The 23985-nt window shown below is 41.6% G+C and overlaps 1 protein-coding gene across 1 annotated transcript in view; it reads right to left on the bottom strand.

The window, feature by feature from the left end:
* LOC149305679 (E3 SUMO-protein ligase NSE2-like) overlaps positions 1-23985 on the bottom strand; it is a 106883-nt gene that overhangs the window by 70109 nt on the left and 12789 nt on the right. Inside the window, exon 2 of the mRNA XM_089477289.1 lies at positions 14172-14278. Within this exon, the coding sequence (XP_089333415.1) occupies positions 14172-14278 (107 nt within the window). The remainder of the gene's footprint in view (positions 1-14171; positions 14279-23985) is intronic.

Below are 23985 nucleotides of genomic sequence, written 5' to 3'. Positions count from 1 at the left end.
AAAGGACTTAAACAATCGGGTGTTGAGCAACTCGCAGTCTTTCCAAACTGTGAGAACACGACGTGAGTCACAGTCACAGCTCGATCCCCAAATAATAGCCCGACGCAGCCAAATTTCAGTCGTGCATAATGCTTATTTGTTTAGATTTGGTTCTCCAATGGCTGTTGCATCACTTGTTATACAACTTCTTTTTTTTCAGATGCTTATAAAGATAATTCAAACTCGTAGACAATTGTTAGGCAAAGGAGGTCAGCCTTCCCATCTTAGACAAAAAGCGCCTCGAACACGCACACAATGCTCGCTAAACACACTGAAGATGGCAAATAATGCCAAAAGTCAATAGGTAGATTGCAGCAGCAAACTAATAATTCATTTATGAGACTATTCCTCATCATGCTTTCCAACCCAGTTAATGGAGTCGCTGCTCTGTAATGCGTATTGAAGTACTTTATGGGTACGGTAATATGAACTATTGAAAAAGATGAAACAAAAAATGTACAGAGAGAAGCTGCAGATCCAGTCTCCTCCGTGGTGTGACAATCTCCCCTTATTGGCTGCTTCAAGCAGCCAATCAGTGCCAGGAAAAGTGCTCCCATTGAAATCAATGGAACGCTTTCCACACAAACGCACAGGGAGGGGGTCTCGTTAGACCCCTTGTGACATTTGCCAAGCCATCTAAATGTAAGGATATCACATAAAAGAGGATGTAATCCGCCAAACTCATCTCCGGCTCGGAAAGTTGCTGGGGCTGAGAAAAGGGGCAACTGCACAAGGAAGGATTGCGGGGGGGGTCCTCCTGTCCCCCCTGTCCCACTTACCGGTACTTCTGAGTCCCCGGTGTGTAGCTGGGGCAGCGTGTAGATGTCTACGTGATTCGCGTAGACAAACTTCCGCTGCATCAGGAAGGAGGCGTGGCTAGCAGCGGGGGTTGTCTGTGTCCATTGCGCAGACCTTCCCCGGCTGTCAGAGATCAGAACTCTGATCTCTGACAGTCGGGGAAGGTCTGCGCGATGGACGCAGAAAACCCCCGCTGCTAGCCACACCTCCTTCCGGCTGCAGCGTAAGTGCGTGGGATCTACACGCTGCCCCGGCTACATGACAGGGAAGTCAGAAGCACCGGTAAGTTTGTGGGGAGGGGGGGGGGGGGAGTGTTAAATGGGGGGCATAAGGACTTTCTGGAGGCAGAGTGCTCTGTGAAATGCCTTTAAACCCCCTTAATGCCTTTTTAACCCTCTATACGCCACTCTGCCTCCTGAATGCCTTAAACCTCCCTATATGCCACTCTTCCCCATAATATGCCTTTTAACCCTCTAAATGCCAGAGTGGCATATAGGGGGTCAAAAGGCATATCATGGGGCACAGTGGCATTTAGAGAGTTAAAAGGCATATCATGGGGCACAGTGGCATATAGGGGGTATAAGGCATTTCTGGGGCAGATGTGCATAACTGGGGGGCAGGTTGGAAAATAGAAGGAAATAAAACCAAAATATTTTTCTCAATCATAGCTTTTATTAAAAAAAAATAGTTTACATGAATTAACATTTACTGGTAAAACTTTTTTCCTATAGGGTCGTCTTATATTTAGGCTCCCCCCCCCCAAAAAATTAATATTCAGGGGGGTCGTCTTATAATCGAGCAAATACAGTAATTCTATCACAGAGCAGCCAAGGATGAAGCCAACAGTGGCCCCTAGACGACATGGTAATGCTCGGTCCTTTCATCTGACCCTCTGTAAATAACGCACAGTGGATTCAACGTGACCGGACACAGTAAGAGGCATGCAGATGCTTCACACCCATGTCCTTGGCCAGACAAGGTGCAACACAATGCAGTGGCTACAATCACGGTAACCCAAGAAGCCTAGCCAAGCCAATTAAATAGCGCAGACATTATTAATGTGTTTGCTGAAAAGGTTACTAAAGATTCTGTTTCAGTATCAAACACGTTACTGGAACAATGGAGAGGTTACCGGTATCTCAGGCTTTGATTCTCTTATACGAGACGGAATGCCTTAGAAGAGGGGACCAGATAATACAATATTCAGTCCAAGTTTTTTTCATATGGAATCAGATTTCAATGTGTCCTACATGAGATTTGTTGATTCTAGTACTTGGAGGGTTAGTTAAATATGAAAAAATATATAAGGACTGGGTGCCAGGGGGGCAGCAGCATTTCTGTAGCATTGCAGGGAGCCGATCGTCCTACTAGGCAATCCGGCATCATGTAGGTCAAGAGGGAGATCACTGATCAACACTACGGAGGACTGTGCCCACGGCATAAAATATCACTCACATCCTCACCGGAAACCTGACTATATAGATTTATATCATACCATTAAACATGGTAAAAATGTAGAATACACTATTATCTATACTGAAGAAGCCATTTTTTATTCTGGTAAAGGATCTAATCTGTAGAACCTTCTGAGCTGTAAATGAAACAAACGCACCCTTTCATCTTCATACCGTGCATAAAGCATGACTCTGCATGGCGCGGTTATTTCCGATCCCGGGTATTAGTTTGGGATGGTTCGCACACAGATTTAAATTGCCTGCGTTGTAGATCTTGTAGCTCTTAAATATCGAAGTGAATCCTAAAGTTACAGGTCCTGTTATTTTTGATTTCTTACAACGGTTTCGTTGTTGTATCATCCTCTTCTTGCCATTTGTCCGCATTTCTCATGGATCACGAGGTTTATGACATCGGGCTGTCTACTCACACGCCTATGACAGAAAGCTCACTTCCTCTAAAAACTGGCTTCAAGGTGCTGTTCCACCGACTATGTTAAATTTAACAATTTTTTTTTCTTTAAACAAAAACATAGCGTTCCCATTACTGCTAAAGGCATTTACTTTTAATCATTTTGTCTAATTCATGATTTTTGCTGGGAATGCTTAAATGTCACGTGACACAAAGCAGGCACTGACTGGCTGTGGCCATAGAAATTGATAAATCGTCTTAAAAAGGTTTTTCCTGTGGGGTTTAAAGTTCCAGAGAAAAGGCTTATTTTTACCAGGTTCCAAAAAAAGTGTTTCTAAAAAAAAAAAGTAAAAAAACAAGTGTCAAAAATTTCTCCAGCCACAATTCTTCCTTATTTGCCTTGGAAACATCACTTCTCCTTCTGGTCTCATTACATCGTGCTGTAACCAGTTCAATTAATAAGCCAGCTCAGTTTCAATCCCAATGTATAATGGAAAAAATGGTACTTCCTTAAATCTGAGTAATAAGCACAAATCTAAGGAAACATGGGAACCTTCGCTTGTGGAAATAAATCTTAAAAATTAACCAGTCCCAGTTATTTCCTTTAACGGAGAATTTTCTATTAAATCATAGGAATCATTTTGCAACAAGGTGCCGAGTAACTGACAAGCTAAGACGAATTGATCTAAAATTACTTCCATCAATGTAGAAATAGCAGGACATCCAGGTGATGCGTATCCAACGCACGGGGAAGGTTATTACTGGTGTCCGCGCATAAACGTCAGAGCTAATGCTAAGCGCCTAAATGAACCCTTATCAAATCGCACATAAAGATAAAGAAAAAGCAATAGCCAAGGTGCCTTTCATTACCCCAATGTTTACTTGGCTCATGTGGGTATATGCAGGAGGAAAAATATATATATACACACACACATAATATATAATATATATATATATATATATATATATATATATAAAATCACACAATAGAGTGTTTTGGATCCACAGGACACTCATGCAAAGTGTAAAACTATGTAACATGAAGCGTTGCAGCATTTACAGGAAGGCACTTTTGTTAATGTAACACAGTCTTAAAGAAGGGATTATACAGAATAACCTGTACTTTGCCAAAAATGTCAGTTCGTCTTCCCAAGGAAGGATGTGGGGGAGAGACGTACAGATATTCCCCCCCCAGGTGAATCATACATCCTCAGCCCATGCAGTCTGATGCCCTCTTCCTGCAAACCGCTTTCAATATCACGTAAATGTTAGCATAATGTATGTATATATATATTTTTTATATAGTTATCTGCTATACAATCCGGTTTACAATCAATGATATATCCCTGACAGTGTAAAAAACCATTCAATTCATTCCCGATGTATGCATTGTGCTCGCCGGAATATCGTTTGTTGCAGGCAGGATCTCGGAGAACTTGGTCTGTTGGCTGTAGTTTTGTGAGACCCTTTGAATGAATGGACTGTAAGAAGTGGAAATTTTTGCATATATATATATCTATTAAAATAAAATCAGTAATGCATATTTTCACCAGTTAATCTACACTGATGTTCAACTTACAAACTGAGTCCAGCTTATTTTTATATAAATATTTCTCTATTTACTAAATGGATGACTGAAGAAAATCATGATCCCATCTCGCAACATTTGAAATGGTCAGAGGGAGACTTGTGCTTTAAGGGGTGTGGCTAGAGGGACTATGGGTGGGGCTTTTAATGGAACCGTGTGACCTATCAATAGAACTAATACATTCAGAAGGGCCTTGGCGAGCTTCATTACCAAGAATAGCTGGGCTGGACCTGTATAACGTATGATTATGTTAAAGATGTTTCTTTAAAGAGTCACCTCCCTGTCTGAAGCCTGCATTAAGCAGCTCGGCCTTCTTGCACAGAAACTGATGGAACAAGCGGTCACAAGCTAAAACTAGACCTAAAACTAAGATCAGAAGCAGAGATGGAATGTACATCTTACAGTTCTGGATACTATTCTATACGTTTCTTAGAGGTTTTGGTCATCAAGGAAAACGCTATGTCTGGCGCAAACCCCACGCCTCATCACCCCGAGACCACCGTCCCCACAGTGAAGCACGGTGGTGGCAGCTGTGGGGGTGTTTTTCCCCCATCGGCAGGGACTCGGAAACGGGTCGGGATTTAACCCCTTCGTGACAAAGGCTGATTTTACTTTTTGTACCCTTCGTGACAATGGCCGTTTTAACATTTCTGCGCTGCTCGTGTTTAGCTGTAATTTTCTTCTTTCCCGTTTACTGAACCCACACACATGAGATGTTGTTTTTTTCAGGACAAAAAGGGCTTTCTTTAGATGGCATTGTTTTGATTGTATGATATTATTTACTATTAAAAAAAGTATAAAATATGGTGAAAAATTTAGAAAAAAATGACTGTTTCTAACTTTTAGTTGAAAAATCTTTTTACTCCTCTATAAAAGGTAATGAAAAAACCTGCTAAATAGATTCTACTATTTGTCCTGAGTTTAGAAATACCCAATGTTTTTATGTTTTTTTGCTTTTTTCTGCACATTATGGGGCAAAAAGTACAGGTAGCGTTTTGCTATTTCAAAGCCATTTTTTCCAAATCTGGTAATTCTTCCCCCCATGTGCCATTTCGGGTATCTTTGAACCCGGCCAATGCAATTTACCCCATCAAGTCATATATTTTTGAAAACTAGACAGCCCAGGGTATTCAAAATGCTAGTATTTTAACCCTTTTCAAGCACTAATTCTACCATCAGCCTTTGTTAAACTTTATGGTAGTAATTTTTTTGGCATTTGTTTTTTCACACACATTTTACTTTAGGTATGAATAAACAGGTTCTGGTATATGTCACTATCATAAAACACCCCAATATGTGTTCAGCAACATCTCCTGAGTACAGCGATACCTCACATGAATGATTTTGCCTGGCTGTTTGGGGGCAAAAGGGCCACATTTGGGGCATGCGCATTTTCAATGTTGAACTTTGGCATTTGGGGATCCACTGCCCATGCCCTATTTGGTACATCTTTGAGCCGGGCCATTTCAGTGTGCCCAATAAAACCATATATTTTTGAAAACTAGACACACCAGGGTATTTTAAATGCTGGTATTTTAACTCTTTGCATGCACACATTTTACCACCAGAATTTTTTCAAAGTTTGCAGTAGTATTCTTGTGTGTGTATTTTTCCCCCACACACCTATGTTATGTATGAATTTACAGCTCCTGGTATATGCCGCTGTCACACGACACCCCATAATGTGTTCAGCAACATCTCCTGAGTACAGTGATACCCCACATGCATGGGTTTGTCATTTTTGGGGGGAACGAAAAGGCCACATTTGGTACGTGTGCATTTTTCTAATTGGAAATTAGATGTGTGGCCATCCTTCCCCCCGTGTTAATTGGGACCTTGTTGAACCTGGCCCATTCAATTTACCCATCAAATTATACATTTTTTAAAAGTAGACACCCCATGGGCATTTAATATGCCAGTATTTTAACTCTTTCCATAAGCAAGTCCTAAAATTAGCACATTAGCTTAAAACAATTCGTTTTAAGCTAATGTGCTAATTTTAGGACTTGCTCACAAAAATATATTTTTTATATATATATATTTTATTATTTTTGCCTTTTTTAAATTTTTTTTAAAAAAACTTTTTTCAACTTGAAGGTGCCCCTGATAGTGACATCAGTGGGAAATAATTTTTACATTTTACTGTTTTTTTTACAATTTTTTTCTAATTATTATAATTTTTTTTAAATTTATTTTTACTAATCACACTGTGATTAGAAAGCTGGGCTGTATTCAACCTGTATTCAATCTGCAAGTGGAGCCAGAGTTCTCTAGAGGGTCTGGAGATCGTCTAGCAAACTTTTTCATCTTTATTATTTTTTTTCCCGGGCCGCCGCCATCTTGCTGATGGCGAAGATCACCGGCAGCGGCGGCTGTGACCGCTCTCCGGAGCGGTCACAGTCCATCCAGAGGTAAGTGGTGTCGCTGGATGCCTCCTGATCGAGGCATTCCAGCGACACCATTGAAGTTTAGCAGGTGATCGTTGATCGCCTCCTAAACGCTTTTAAAACGGGCGTCCGCCGCCATACAATGTATGGCGGATGTTGACGCCCCGGGGAGGGGCCAGACATCGAGGTCGAGGCATTACAGCAACGCCGATTTTTTTTCACCCGTTTTAACAAATGACGGTCCTGGCACGTCATTTGTCGTAAACGACTTGTTTTTCCGTGACGTGCCTGGACCGGCAATTGTCATCAAGGGGTTAAGGAATGATGAAAGGCAATGAATACAGGGAAATCCTTGAGGGAAACCCATTTCAGTCTTCCCGAGATTTGAGATTGGAACAGAGGTTCGCCTTCCAGCAGCACGATGCCCTGAAGCATACTTCTAAAGCATCACTCGAGTGGTTTAAGGGGAAACGTTTAAAAGTCAAAGCCCAGACCTCAATCAGTCAAAAGACTGCTGTACACCAGCAGAACCCGTCCAACATGAAGGAGCTGGAGCAGTTTGCCTTGAAGAATGGGCAGAAATCCCAGCGTATAGATGTACCGAGCTTACAGAGACGTACCCACGTAACACACTTGCAGCTGTAATTGCTGAAAAAGGGCGACTCTAAAAAACATTGTGGGGGGGTGATAACTTGAGCATGCATAACTATTCTTATTTCTTATTTTGACCAAAAAAAAGTTAGCATCTTCAAAATGGTCGGCATGTTGTGTAACTCAAACGATACAAACCCCCCCCAACAAATCCATTTTAATTCCAGGTTGTAATGCCAAGGGAGGGGGGATACTTTTGCAAGGCACTGTATCCGGTTGAGAAACCCTCTTGGCATGCACTCAAGCATTCTAAATCTATATACAGTATATAAATGTTTGTCAGATAATTCCTACGCTTCCTGATATTCATGCCACCTTATTACGCTACAAATAATTCTTACGGAAAGGAAGCTTCCTCGGAAAGCTAAGAATGCAAGTTCTGCAGTTCTTGGGAATGTAAATGGGGAGGTTTAGGAGACATCGCCAATCTTCCCATGCAGCCAGAAATAAATGTTGGCTCGGCGTCCCGATGTCCTCGGTGACCCGATCGTCCACCCGCTGGGTCGTGACGATAACACAATGAAGGCTTCTTTAGATGATTGCGCTGAAGAGGAAACAAATGTTTCCTGCATCCTGGCCAGCGGCCCGCTGAGAAAGGATCACCATTCAGGCTTTTAACTCGCGACAATTGTCCCAATACACGGAGTAGATGTTCCTACTTTGTGATTTATAAACATGGCCATCCGTGGAGTAAAAGAGACCCACAAATGTGCGGCAGGCCCCCCAACATACATACACGCATACATAGATGTGGGTTGGATAATCACATGGGTTGCATGAAAAAACTGCATGTAAAAAGTAAATAGTTGAGGAAACTGATGTTTTAGGTTACTATAAAAAGGATGGGGTTTCCAGGGGAATTTACTCAAAAGTCAATACTGGTGAAAATAGAAAGAAAACTAGTGGAATGCAATATAATTCTGTACTTCCCCTAAATCATACGGCCAGGAGGTCACCTTTCTGCACATTCCTAGTGAGTGAGTGAGTGAGTGTGTGTGTGTGTGTGTGTGTGTGTGTGTGTGTGTGTGTGTGTGTGTGTGTGTGTGTGTGTGTATATACACATATACACACACACACCTATATATTCATTGCATTTATTAATATAGCACCAGCAGACTCCGTAGCGCTGTTGGTCATATTATTTGAAACCACACACACCATAACAAACTGGTACAAAAGGAGAAGAGGGCCCTGCTCTGGTGAGCTTACAATCTAGTTGTCGATAGTTTAGTACTGGACGCTTTTATAGAAGTCAGGCTTTTCCATTTAGGACGGCAAATTCATGTCCCTCTTTCCTCCCCTGATGCCCCTCTTTTCTAGGAGCTTACAATGTTTACCGAGGGGTAGAAGACACACTGGGACTCGCTCCTTTGCTAAATGCCCTAAATGCATACGCAGCTCGTTCCTGCCCGGGGTGATGGGATGGAAGGCGGGGGCCGTGTTTTTGGAAAGCCCTGACACCAGGGATACAGCTGATTAAACATACGCTGGAATGTGAGATGCGCATAATAAACAATAGACGGGGTTACATAAATAACAGGTCATACGTCACGCAGAACGTGCAACGTCGGCTTCCCTAATGACAGGCCGGGGGGCCGACTGCACACCTCGGCCCAGAGGAACAGAACCGACTCCCAACGTAAACAGTGCAGATCTGGAGAAGTGGCTGTCCTATCGGCCCTTGCATTGTGCTACAGAGACATACCCAGGGCTCTCTCTTTTATAGTCTCACGCGCACACGACCCAGGGGTCATGTCAGCAGGTTTGCCTGTATATAAGAGGATAATTAACTTTTAACACGTGTAGATGAGATTTTTTTAACCTGCGAAGTGCCACATACTGCGTTAGACGATGGGCATATGCAGTGAATTGAGCCTTGCGGCTCCTAACCGCTGTCCAGCACAAAATAAAAGTCACCATTAAAGCCGTTCTGCCTGTCAATCAACGATTCTACTTTCCAGCGCTGGAACGCATATAGCTGACGGGGTTCCCAACAACAGCCCTGATCATGGATGGTCTCAAGAGTTTACCCCCCCCCCTGTGTTTTTGTTTAATTAAATGCTCCAGCGCATGCACCTCACCTCCTTCCAGAGAGGATTTATTTTAATGAGGTCTTACTTATTACTCTGGATGTCCTCGATGGGCATTGCGTGTCTCCAGCAGTTGACCGCTTCGCGATTTGCTCCGGCTGTACCTTTACTTCTTGGTGTAAAAGGGTAAGATACGGGGAAAACAGAGATTCTTAAGGTCATCCAGAGAATTCCGACGAGGGAAAGACTTCAACGAGGATGCAAAGTTTTATACGATATGATCTGGGTGGTCCATAATAACAACTTAGCCAAGAAATCAGTAATAGGCCTGTTGGACCCATCAACATTTATAGTGACCATCGTCACAGAGGGTGTAGACAGTTTTACAAGCAATTAAAGACACTTAAACCTCCCTATTTGAGCAAATAAATAAACAAGTCCAAAAAATTATAAAATGTAAAAAAAAAACAAAAAAAAACACAGTATATCTATATCTAGGTAAATATATATAGATCTATATATTTTGTATTACAGAAGCGCATACATTCGCTGCGCGTATCAGTATGTTGATGTGTCCTGTATGCAGCTTATAACGTATTGATTTATATAGTGCCGCTGTACAGCGCAGCGCTGTACAATAGGCAAGTATTAAATGGCAAGAAGTGCATCACATATTCATTTAGACCTACAGCAACAAAAGGTTATATGCCTGTATACATTGTACGACATCTCACAGATACAATAGTCTTTCGGATTTGTGTATTTGCGAGTAATAAGTAGCGCCCCGACTTCACCCGTACCCCGCGCTGCTTACAGGAAAAAGTACACTGAAGGTACAATTTTTATAAAACCTTTGTAAGCCATTTCCGTTGTGAGGCAAAGGATTCTGAGAGTTATAGTTATACCAACTACATGGGAAATAAAGCCATCCATGTACCGCATAACGTTAAAGCTTTCTATGCCATGAGGGCGATCCGGTTGAAACGCCTCTCCCGAGTTAGAACGCAAGTTAGAGTGACCTAAGAATACTGGACAATCAAAGCCGACATGATGCTATTTCATTCTTCTGGTACTCAAGTAACTCTGGTACATCTAAATGGGTTGAGGTTCCTGCTTGCATTACACGCGGACGTTTACATCCAAGGTTTTGATCTTTACAAAGCCTTTGACGCACTTTGCTTGGATGATGCTGCCCTCAGGCGAGGTTATCGACAGACGTTCCCACATCCGGTCATCATGTTGCCAGAAACCAATTGCGTACATTAAAGAGACACCGTTTCCACTGACAGACAGACATCACTAAACATTCGCCTCCGGTGTATATTCACAATCTTAATTACTCATTTTATATAGTAAATATTGCATAGAAAATACAAGAAGAAAAAGGGATAAAGAAACCGGCTCATATGAACTAATGGTAAGTAAAAAACATTATTCTGGAATAACATTGTAAATGTGCCATTATATTACATTAGTTATCCATATTGGTAGCCAAAGGCTATTCACTCCAATAACTCCCGCGTTCCAATGGCCCTTTATCACTCCCATCACTCCTGTGTTCCAATGGCCCTTTATCACTCCCATCACTCATGTGTTCCAATGGCCCTTTATCACTCCTGTGTTCCAATGGCCCTTTATCACTCCCATCACTCCTGTGTTCCAATGGCCCTTTATCACTCCCATCACTTCTGTGTTCCAATGGCCCTTTATCACTCCTGTGTTCCAACGGCCCTTTATCACTCCTGTGTTCCAATGGCCCTTTATCACTCCCATCACTCCTGTGTTCCAATGGTACATTGTGTTTGCTGATCCAGGTTTATGTTTAAAAGGCTAATTGATGGTTAGAAAACCCTTTTGCGATTATGTTACAGCCAGAAATTCCCTTGTTTTCCATGAAAACAGCTCAGTGACCCCAAACTTTTGAATGTTATGATGTATAATTTACACCAACGTTATGTCGTTAAGCCACCCTTGATTGGTTCGGGAAGGCTTGTAGTAGTGGGATAAGGAGGACGCCTTCTACTTTTGCCACATGTAGGCATATATCTCACTTTCTCCAATGCAGTAAAAACTACAATTTAAACTATATATATATCTCAGAAAGGTTACAAAATGCAGAACTTAACCATATCACGTATCTGTCAGCCAGCCGACAGATATTATAAAGTATTGTTTTATATAGCGCTGTCATATTCTGTAGCGCTGTACAACGGGATATTAACACCACCTGAAAACCTTTTACAGTCACTAAAGACATGACCTTGTTGTACCTTGGTGCATACGAGCGATACGCTAACCAAACAAGCCAGTCACCAAACTGGTGCGGGTGACTTGGGATCACTGGGATAAGGTGTGTCCGCCTGCCGCAGAGAAAAGGCTTTCCCAGAAGTCGCTTTGTAACCCGCATTCCTCTTACACAACCGGCTTGTACGGCAGCCAGGAGAATGTGCTAAGGTTTGACCCGCTTGTTTTAAGGACAACCGAGATTAACGAGCTGCAATAGCATCAGATTTGGCCTCCAAGCGGCATCTGCATTTCCCAACGTTAACGACAGGTTTTAGCAGTCCGCGGGCTGGAACGGGGCTCCTTACGTACGTCTCGGTTCTGTAGCCGCCCCAGCTGTTGGGCGACCTTCTGGCACGCTTGTCTTCCAAATCCACTGATGGCATCTAGTTGGAACCCCAAATATCAACGCAGACATTGCCGGTCCGACACAAAACGAGCACAAGCTGCATTCACAACATTATCCATTAACTGTAACCGGATCACCGGAAGCCGCACGGATGTCAAAACATAGAGGTCCAGCTGGCTAACAGCACCGCGAATGCTTATCGGCAGATAAGAACCTTAATCAGCCGTTGGTCTCGTCTTAGATTCAGAAGCCGTATGACTATCCGGCACATGATTAAATTCCCTCGCTGTATTAGCCTCTGCTGGGAGGCTGTTCCATGTATCTAATACTCTCTCTGTAAAGTAAAACTTCCCTACACTCCATGTAAGCCGCTAACACTCTAGCTTTAGTTTCTACAGATCCACAGCTACTTCGTTCATTCTAATAGCAACATCAAACTAAGCTTTGCCCTCACAGTCCAACCATACAATACAAATAATCCTTTAAATTTGAGTTTATTATTTAAATGAAAGCAGAAGGCGTTAGAAATGACTCGCGAGGCGGGCGGCACACAGAAGCACCGTATGAACCGGCTAAAGAGCCACTTTATTAAAAGTACTTCTGCAATGTCCCAGCTGAGAGAAAACGGAGAAATATGTCTATTCAGCAAGCGGTGAAACTTATAGGAATTCATGTTTGCAGGAAACACCTAAAACCAACAAAAGCAGAATTCAAGCCAACGTTCAACACATGAGAGGAACCTCTAGAGCGTAAGCTCTTGTGAGCAGGGCCCACTTTACGGAATGTATCGGGTCGCCTTAGTCTGGCGGTTCTATCAGACCCTTTGAATGTACGGACTGTAAGGGGAGCTGCGGAAATTGCTGCCGCTATAAAAGAAAGAGCGACGAAAGCTCAAAGCGATGCCCATAACATGCAAATCACCAACATCAATAATCTGTCTATCACAGGATGGATGAGAATTATGGAATTCCAATAACGTACGTATTAGTTTGAGAGAGAAGATAGATCTCCGCTCAGAGTGTTGGCTATGCAGTATCTAGAACCAACCTGGCTTTCATGCTGGAGACGCTCTGCCCTCCATAATGCATCTTTCACACATTTAGTGATTAAAGCCCCAATGAGAATATTAGCACAGGGGGTGATAACAGCTGCGAAAAAATAAATAATAATAAAAAAAAAGAGTAAACTAAACACTGAGAATTGGCCGTATCTCCCCAGTAGCCAAAGGAATAGCCCAAGATAACACTACTTGTCACCAGAGAGATTATTTAGTTATTTTCACAATATTTTAGCAATATATACTCGTGAACTACAGCAAGTATCTGCAGCCTGATATTATTGAGTTCCGCACCACAAATCTAACTCAAATGCTGATTTAAGTGCTATATACTAGTTTCTAATAAAAACAAACTATTTCATTGTACGTTAAAAAACACAGAAAGAAAAGGCTTGTTAGAACGAGGAAAAAAATAATTATGTGTATATATATATATATATAATATATACACACATACACATTCTGAAATATATTATTTAAACTACACAAAATATCTCAATTACAATTACAGCAGCAATTCATATCCCAGGTAGGTCAGATACGTAAAGGGTAACAAAATCTACTTGGCTACTATATCCCATTAAATGTAAGTGTGTGTATGTGTTTCAGAAATAAATTATATATAAATATATACTGATTATACATAATTTTACACACGAGGACGACAGAAAAAGAAACAGTAGCTTGCAATCCTTTTGCCACATACTGCAGCTTCCAGAAGTGTCACACTGCCTAGCCAGTTTAACAATAGTTTACTTAATTTATCAGTAATATATTGTTTTATATATAGCGGACAGGACATAAACAGCGCATAACATCATTCTGACTCACAGAAACAAGAGGTAATGAGGGCCCTGCTCAGATGAGCTTACAATCTAGAGGAGTTGGGGGGCATTTCACGAGAGGTAGAAGGGCCACTTCTTGCATAGGAGCGGCCACAGCAAGTTAAACGCTGTGAAGGCGGCAGTTTTCCTTTCATTCCCTTCTGCGTAATAAAAATATATTTTCTTTAAATGTACCCATGTAATACACATCAACAAGCGCATTCACAATAGCCAAAAAGTCACCGGTTAGCATATGGCCCACGTTACATGCAGGAATGAACACAGGTGTAGCAGCGCCCTACCTGACGTGTGATCTCTTCTACCGCGGTAATGTACTGGTTTACATCTCTGTCCATAGCGGCGTATTCCAGCATCACAGACTCCATGCTGTTCACATCAGTTGAGTTACCTAGAACACAGAACAAAACAAAACAAAAAAAAAAATCAACTTTTTGTGACAATTTAACATTTCTGCGGTGTTTGTGTTTAGCTGTAATTTTCTTCTCTCTCATTTAATGCACACACACATTATATATATTCTATATATATATATATTATATATATGTTTATTTTTTTCAGGACAAGAAGATACCATTATTTTGATCATATCTAATTTACTATAAAAAATGTTGGGTAAAAAAATTTACAAAAAAATGTATTCTTTAAACAAAACTGCTAGAGATTCTAATATTTGTCCTGAGTTTAGAAATACACAATGATTTTTTTTTGTTTTTTTTTGCAAGGTATAGAGCAATAAGTACAAGTAGCGTTTTGCCATTTCAAAACCAAAATCATCTCCCATGTACATATTTTTCAACAGACGACAACAACGCGGGGTATTTATCTTGGGGTATTTTGACACTTGCAGTCGTCGTACAATCCGTGGCAAAGTTTGCAGTTAAATGTTTTCGCAATTCAGGTATAAATTTAAAGGGTTACTAAGAAACACCCCAATATGTGTTCAGAGATCGAGTACAGTGATGACATCTGCTCATCCTGCGCCCATCTCCTACTTAGGACATCTTTGAAGCGATCAACCTGTTTATTTACTTATTTATTTTTTTAAACTAGCCTCCCCAGAGTATTTATGTTGGGGGTATTTTAACATTTTCCACGCCAGGATTTTTTGGAGGATACCCCAGCTTGTTTGAGTGGGGACTCTTTTCCTCTTGTTTTGGTAAGTAGAATTGTTATGTTATTTACTACGTTATAGTAACTAATGTTTACCTATTGCACATAGGTGCGGATTATAATGGCGCTATACAAAACAGTTATAGAACAGCGCCAAAATTATAACAACGTTCTCATAAAAATTAAGCATAGAAAATAAAAAAATGGGCTACTGTGTGGTACAGCCGGAAACCAGCAATGACGCAGAGGGCAATCTGGACAATATAATGTGGTGTCAGTTTTTGGCCCCTGTTGTAGCATACTTTTTTTGTTGGGGAGGGTTTAAAAATTAAAATAAGTCCAGGGACATCCTTGTACAAGGTCCCCATTCCATACCTTTGCATAGCCATAGACTGGGCATAAATGGGGGTAACTACAGATGGGGCAGGTGCTCCAGGAAGAGAACGGGGAAACCTTTAATTATGTCGTCATTAGCATTGCGAGTCCCCAGAATGTAAGTTCTGGCACATTAATGCAGGTCCACATCACTAGACTCTGAGACCAAGAAGAAATAAGCCTCCTCAGCACTGCATGACGCTGCATCCTACTAATCTTCTTAGAGCAGTGATTTATGACAAGGCTTTCCTGATGCAATAAGCTAAAAACATCTATTTATAGAGCATAACATTTCAGGTTTTTACCATTTTTTTTATTTTTTTTATTATGCGTTAGTTTTTTTCTATGTTTAATAGCAGATTGAGTTAATCGTTTCGCAGAACCCATGAAGTCCCTTTCTAATTCCCGAGTTCCGGAGTCACACAGCGTTAGCCTGGATGAAGATGACCTCAAAGTCCCTTCCGGATCCTTCAGATGTCTGGATAAATCAAAGATTACCGATTCCCAAAGGCTTACTAAGCGCAGAAGCGACAGGTAGGTTACACCGTGTTCTTATGCAGATGAGAGAAGGAATGTGATTGTTAATCTCATTAAGACAGCTCAATTAACATCTATATTTAAACATCCACATTAAAGCCATGCGGCGTATGGCCCAACAGCGAACATGTCATTTTAAAGAGTTGTTTGCGTAAGCAGTTTGCCAGGTCTGTCGCCGTCTGAGAAAACCGGATACACTGCCTTCCAAGCACCCCGCATGTCTCCTCCTGTATACAGAATACACGGACATGCACCACCAACCCAATCACCTCATTTATAGACATCTACCCCCAAAAGTAAAATGTAAAGGATGAAAACAATAACCCTTTACATGCCAGATGGAAGCAGTCATATGGTTTCAGATTGTATATTTTGGTTACTGTCTCTTTAAAGCGACAGTTAAATGTCCCTGGCACCCCAATAACCCTATCCTCCGAGTTAATAATAATTATATTATAATATAAATATATTAATAATATTCAGATTGTGAAATTTCATCCCTGCTAGATATCCCACAATTCATGTAGTGAGAATTACGAGACGTACAAGCTGGGTTTAGAAAATGCCAATATCAGCTGGATAACGGAGAAAGCCAAGGAGTTTCAGAAAAACATTGATTTCTATTTTATTGACTATACCAAAGCATTTGACTGCATGGATCACAAACTGCGGCAAGTTATGGGTGGTACGGGGAAGGCAAGTTATGGGTGGTACGGGGAAGGCAAGTTATGGGTGGTACGGGGAAGGCAAGTTATGGGTGGTACGGGGAAGGCAAGTCATCGTGTCTGCTTCCTGAGGAATCCGTATAGCAACCAAATAGCAATAACAGACCATGAAACAGATTGTTTAAGATTGGGAAAGGAGTACGGCAGGGTTTTACACCCTACTTATTCAACTTGTACGCAGAATACGTCATGCGATGTGCTGGGCTCGATGAATCCAAGGCTGGAGTTTAAAAATCACTGGAAGAAACATTAACAACCGAAGACATGCAGATCATATGACTGATGGCTTAAAGCGAGGGGGAGCTGAGGAACTTTACGAGGAAGGTTAAAGAAGAAAATGCTAGAGCTGGGTTGCGTTTCAACCTCAAAAAAAATAAAAAATAAAATAAATAAAAAGATTACGGTAACCAGCTTGATTGATAACTGGCAAATAGAGGGAGAAAATGTAGAAGCAGTGACAGACTTTGTATTTCTAGGCACTGCAGCCAGGAAATCTCCTAAGAAGTAAACATCTTCTGGACAGCAAGGACGACTCTCGATAAAATAGCTAACAGAAGAGACATCACATCATCATAGTTAAAGCAATGGTATTCCCTGCAGTAACCTATGGTTGCAGGAGCTGGACCATAAGGAAGGTTGAGCGTAGGAACATAGATGCTCTTGAACTGTGGTGTTGGAGAAAAGTCTGAGAGTGCCTTCCACAGCAAGAAGATCAAACCAGTCTCCAGGAAGCCAGACTGCTCACTTGGGGGAATGATATTAAGAGGCAAAACTTTGGCCACATAATGAGAAGACAGGATACCCTGGACAAGATGCTAGCGAAAGTGTAAGGCAAAAGGAAAAAGGGCCGACCAAGGGCCGGATGGATGATATTCCGGAGGTGATGGACTCTACTTTGAGAGAGCTGGGGATGGCGACGGCCGTCAGGGAGCTCTGGCGTGGGATGGCCTATGAAGTCACGAAGAGTCGGAATAAACAGATATTCCACGGGCAACTGTAGGCGGTATTATTGGAAAGCGGAAGCGTTTAGGAACAGCAGCAACTCAAGCGGAAGAACCCGTAGATAGGCAAATGCTATGTGCAGAATCCCCCAACTGCATTAAGAGGGACCATGCAGCCAAGACATGCATTAAAGTGCATATGATGGCTGGACTGGCCCTTTAATGTAATCCTAACCCTCATTTCATATTATTTGTAAATGAAATCAGACTTTGCTCTCCTAACATCTGAAATATAGGTGTTTTCCCAAGTTCTCTTTACAGCTACACATTTTGCAATGTAAGCGATACATTTTTTTTTTCATTATTATTAAGCAACGTTGAGCAGCTTTGCTCAGTCAAGCTTCCTTGATTTTTTTTTGTATTTTAAGTTTGTTACCAACATCTACTAATTAAGCAATCCATATTTATTGGATGGCTAAGTGCAAGTTCTATATTTAATTGGAAGAAAAAAAAAAAAAGAAAAAAAAAAAAGGAAAACTTTATTATGAACCCAAGTGACTGCGCCATGGTTAGAAATTATAAAAAGAGTTTGCAATACAAAGTGTAATACTCAGTACTGACAGGTGAGCCAAGGACGTGGGAGTTAGCCTAATAGATGTGATTTCTTGCCATGTTCACAAGGTGCTTCTAGACTGCGTATTTATTAAAAAAGCACAAAAGTAGTAATAAAACCAGGATTTTCTAAACACTTATATGAGAACTGTCACATCCACAGCTTTTAACATAATTGGTGTATAATGTGAGCTTTTGTTCATCGATTGCTGTCATTTTGAAGACATTTCACATAAAAGCAAGGAACTATTTGCGAGGCCAGGCACTTATTTTGGACGAAACGCCTGGCTCGCAATCTCCGTTCCAGTTCATCCCAAAGGCGATCGATGGGGTTGAGGTCAGGGCTCAGTGCAGTCGGTCAAGTTCTTCCACACCAAACATATCCAACCCATGTCTAATCCAACCAACCATGGCCATTACTGGAATAAAAAAGGGCCATCCCCAAATGTTTCCACAAACTTGGAAGCAAAGCATAATTAAGAGGAGTGTCCCAATATCTTTGTCCATATAGTGCTGCACAAAGCATGGTCCATAAAGACATGGGTTGGATGAGCTTGGGGTGGAAGAACTTGACCGACATCATATTATTGTCTATGGATTTAGAATGTCCTCAAAGTCCCTGTTGGTGCAATGGCTTGGCATCCCAATACTTTTACCCATATAGTATAATATTAGTTATATAGGTTTGATCAGAATTAATGGTCTCCCCAATGCTGAGAAGTACAGACAGATCTTTATCAGTCATGCAATATCAGGGAGGTAACCGATTGGCCCCAAATTTAACCTGTAGCATGAGAATGACCCCCAAACGTACAGCCAAAGCCATTAAGAACAAGGATTCTTGGACACGATGGTTTGGCCCCCACAGGTCCCTGATCTCAGCATTACCCAGTCTGTCTGTGAGAGAAGCAACTGAGGCGCCTAAATCCACAGAATGGTGGTTATTTCTCCAAGATGTTTGGAACAACCTACCTGCCAAGTTTCTTAAAACAAAAATGTGTGCAAGTGTAACAAGCAGCCAATCAGTGACATGAAATCGAGACCAAGGAGGAGGACATGGACTGCTGTAGTTTCAACATCATGTGTTATTTTCTTTTTTTGTTTCTGAAGAATGCATATTAGAGTCCTGAAAGAGTTTGATGCACTTTTTTATTTTTGGTAGAGTCAAACTTCAAGGATTTCTTTCCGGTGAGGCTGAATTTCTAATGCTGCCTTCAGGAGAGGAGGTGAAGCAGAACTCTTAGATGTGGAAGCCATATAACTGAGACCCTATGATTCAGTTCCCACTGGGCCATTCCATGAGTATCTGATTGTTATACAATAAAGACCAGTACTTGTTTTAGGCTGTTATAAACTACATGAGTCATTATACAAGATGCCAAAGAACCTCCACAATGTGGATAATACTCGTTAACTTCAGTCTAAACACACATGTATGTCTTATCGAGCTGGGTCTCTGATATAGTCCGCAGGGTGGGCTGAAGGTTTTCTGGGTCTCTGATATTGTCCTGAGGACGGGTTAAAAGGTTTCTGGGTCTCAAAAAAGCCTACTCTCTTCAAAGTAACTGGCATTTGGCACAGTATAAGCACTCGTTCTGCTCTAATGCCAATCACGAGAGGCAGACTCAGCGAACAGACGTTTATTAAGACATAACCTGAAGTGCCACATGCACCACATTCGTCACGCATGAGTCCCGCTCAGAAGCGTGTGGAAACCTAGAAAGAGACATCGCTCTACTCACGCAAACCCACATGTCTTAAGACATTTACATCTTTGCTTCAGTCATAGAACGTGTTATTTAAATAAACACATTTATAGACTTAAAATGCAGTATGAACAAAACAAACTCAAAAGGCCTCGTCTTTGGTTTCAATGCTCAGGGGTGGCTTGTTCACCTTGGGTTCTGAGAGAAACTGGTTGAGCTGCACACAAAGAACCCGTGGAATATGATGCAGGTTGCGTATGAACAGTAATGCAAGAAATGGAAGACCCTTTACTACTTTTTACAAAGACTGGTCTTCATGTTAGACCCCAATGGTGGACTTAAGGGGCCGCAAGGCCTTCCCTCTGAGCAGCAGGACCTGACATCATATTCCATCTCCCCGTACCAGGACAGACAGTAATGACTGCCTGAGGCACAAAAGTAGAGGTAACATGGCTTAAAACACACATAGGGGTAAAAAGGTGGTAAATGCATCATGGCTTTCTATGTTTATTCATCCCCAAAGATAAAACACTGGCCATGATATGAGATAACGGTAATACTGTATTTGTAGTACTCATTCGCATACTTCACACAGAGAAAGAATGGTGTTTGTGTGCTTGAATTCTTTCCACATGACTCCAAGGTTCCCAGATTCTCAAGATGCAGTAAATCCACACATTTCTTCCGAGAATGTCAAGGTGTCTGCAGCATAGTGACTTTATAATAATAATAAAAAATTGTTTTAACAATAAAATGTTTTTAGGCAGCTGCATTTGAGCAGTTTGTACTCTGTTATAACAACCCAATCTACTAAACAAACACCCTGACTCCTTATCATACTGCCTAGAATTGAACAATAGAATGGCTTTGCCTTAATCACTCACTCTGACTTATGAGTCTATGAAGGTAGACTTCATTAGCATTGCCATAAAGCATCAGCTCAGTGTCATGTAAGCAGGGAAAGGCACACACAATATCACATGACTGACAGCAATGGTGGCCTCCAGGTCTGCAGCTAAAGGAGTTTATTAGAATAACATAATAAACAGGGTTCTGTCAATGCGGGAAACATTTTAACACTGAATATTCCTACAAATTTTCTATAGAGAAACAATAACATCAGAACAAAGACAGCTAGACAAAGCCCATAGCTTGGTGTGTTTAGTATTCAGTGACTGATCAGTTTAGGAGAGTTAGGAAAGGGAACAAAGCCATCATCTATAGCCAACCTATCGCCTAAAGTTCTGCATTTATAGAGGGTGATGGTACAAACTAGTAAAATAATAAAAAAAAAAAGGCACATATTACTGGTATAAAGCGGCTGAGGCTTTGGGTCAGTGTGTACCCACCTCCAACAATGGGGGAGAAAAAAATCATGCTTACATTGGCCCGGTCATGGCGGTCTCGCCAAGTGCTTTGTCTGAACTGTATGAATATTGGGGTTCGCTGCTCAAAGTGCTACCTGTTTATCCGGCACAACTTATCGGTCTCCCATACAAAACATATCCAGACAGTTCACCCGCCAGGATGCGAAAGAGCTAACCGGAGACGTACACTTCGGCCTTCTCTAGACCCCATCTAGAAGGGGCAGCTGCTGACTCTAGGCACTTGTGTGATCTTCAGAATTCCTGATCGTGGCCCCGGGGCCCTGCAGGCACCTTGTAGTTAATAGGAAGCTGAACTCAACAACTTAGACAGATAAACAACTGAGAAATTTTGTATTTCAGGAACTCTTACTCACCAAGTTTGGCGCAGAATTGCTCGGGGGGGGGGGGGATTCTGACAATTTATATGCATTAGTATTCCCAATAACTACCTTACAGGCTAAGTGAATGCGCCGATATACTGAGCACACGTTCAGGAGACATGATGTAAAAAAAGGATATTTAATATTAAAACAAAATAAAAAATCATTAGCACTGCCGCTTCTTTAATATGGAAATGCAGGATTTAGCTGCTTTTAAGGAGTAGACCAAGAGCGTCAAAGCGCAACCAGACACGGGGAGCCCAAGCTTTACAAATCCACTCTCCCGGCCGACGCGCTCGGCTAATTACAAATATCCGTTTAAGTTTGGCAGCTGAAATTGCTTTCCTGGGAGGAATATTTCTGCCAAGTCTGAAGAAAAAAAAAATAAAAAAATAAAAAAGTCGATTTATAGACAGTTGTTAATTTCCACACAGCTTCTCATCGGTTCGGACGCCGAAAACTTTTGTTTTCAAGGAAAATAAATCCTCCTCCTCTTCTAGATTGTAAGCTCCTGAGCTGCAACCTCCTTACCCCTTTCTATATGTCAAATGAGTACGTTATAAAACTACTTGATATGTGCTGCTTACCCATTGTACAGCTCTATGGAATATGATGGCGCTATATAAAACAAAAAAAAATAAAAAAAGCTTTAGACAAAAAATAAATAGACCGGAGCATCACAGCGCGTTGACCAAACATTCATCCGTGTAATAAAGAAAAGTATGGCCGCCATTATTATTTATATAGCGCCATCATATTCAGCAGTGCTGTACAATGGGGTTCATGTGAAAGAACGCACTTTGAGACATACATTGTGCTGATGCATCAAGTCACTTATTTCATTCTTATTTCATTTTGGTGAATTTCAAATAAAATGTGAAGCCCCCCTCCTGTCTCGCCTGGCTTGGAGTCATTCATGTTGTATTTATATAGCGCTCTTACAACAGGAGCAGAAGTTATTAGAACGTGTGCCTTCTTTGCCAAAGGGAAAGACTATATTTACATATATTTATTTTATATAGCACCATCATACTCCACAGCGCAGTACAACTGGTATACATGACGTAGGTAAGGCATTACAGAAACAAAGAGTAAGGAGGGTTCTGGCGAAAGGAGCTTACAATCTAGAAGAATATTACATTTAGTTACGGAGCGGCGGCAGTGAAACGTAAGAGCCCGCATTAAAGCTGCCGAGACAGAAAATAGACAATAAGGATTTACACACATTAGGAGGGGACGGCAGCCCTGCTCCAGGGAGCTTACAATCTACCAGGAGGCTCAGAGGGAACGAGACAGAAGGACCGCTGGATGAGGATGATGTGCTTGTAGTGAGGATGATAGAGCGATGGTGCGGAGGAGTGAGGTCCTCCTCGGGATGCAGGTTAAAGGGAGAGGGGGAGGTTTTGGTGAGGAGACAGAAGTCTGATGAATGAACATACAAACCATGATTACGAGCTTATAGAATAAACTTTACTTTCTGCGAGTCAAAAATTGTTATGTGATGTGCTGTTATGTCACCATTGTACAGCGCTGCGCAACAGGATGGCGCCATTTACAACAGCCATCAAACTAATTCTCATTTCGGTTCATGATGTCTGACTTCGAAGTTAAATACCCCAGAGATTCTGTCTCCTCTTGTCTCCCTTTTAAAGGTAAGAATCTTGCTTCTTGTTCCAGACTTTTAACAACTTGATCCTTCAAGCACTTGGCCAGATGTTCAGGCCGACAGTCATGAAGGCTGTCGCTCTTCAGCATATTTTACTGGGATTGGTTTTTTTTCCCTCCCAATCTGTACAGGTCTTGGAAGATACAGATTGTCTGAATACCAATTATGAATGAAGACAGAGGCAGCGTTAATGTGATGAGTAGTGCATGAATCACAGCGTTACCGCAAAGATTTAATCACAAGCGCCGGCTTAATGTAACGGGGACACAACAATCCCTCTTCACATAACCAGAACGGGGAGCCTGCGATGCTTGTGAAGGAAGAAAGGAACTTCCACGGAAACAAAAAGAAAAATGGAAATGTCTGCGTGTCTTCTGGGAACGATGATCCCGTTTACACGAATTATCCATACAGGGTAGGCGTGCGAACGGCAAGTTTTCCGGAAGACGACCGTGAACCGGTCAGAAAGAATTTAGCCATTTAAAAGTGGCTTTTATCATAAAATATGATAGAAATCTTACATATTTAACCGTTTGGAAGCGGCGACTGAGCGGTTATAGAAGCGGCCATCGACCACAGGCTGGCTCCGGGTTCTACACATGGGTTATGTATAAAGGGCAACTATGGTGCAAAGCAGCAAATGAAGTTGCCATAGAAACCAAAGGAAAGTTAATTC

This window comes from Sceloporus occidentalis, unplaced genomic scaffold, assembly GCF_023333645.1.
Source record: "Sceloporus occidentalis isolate IW3139 unplaced genomic scaffold, rSceOcc1.0.p SCAF_11, whole genome shotgun sequence".
Classification (NCBI taxonomy): Eukaryota; Metazoa; Chordata; class Lepidosauria; order Squamata; family Phrynosomatidae; genus Sceloporus; species Sceloporus occidentalis.
The sequence above is the reverse complement of the archived record's forward strand: the minus strand, read 5'-3'. Positions and strand labels throughout refer to the sequence as shown.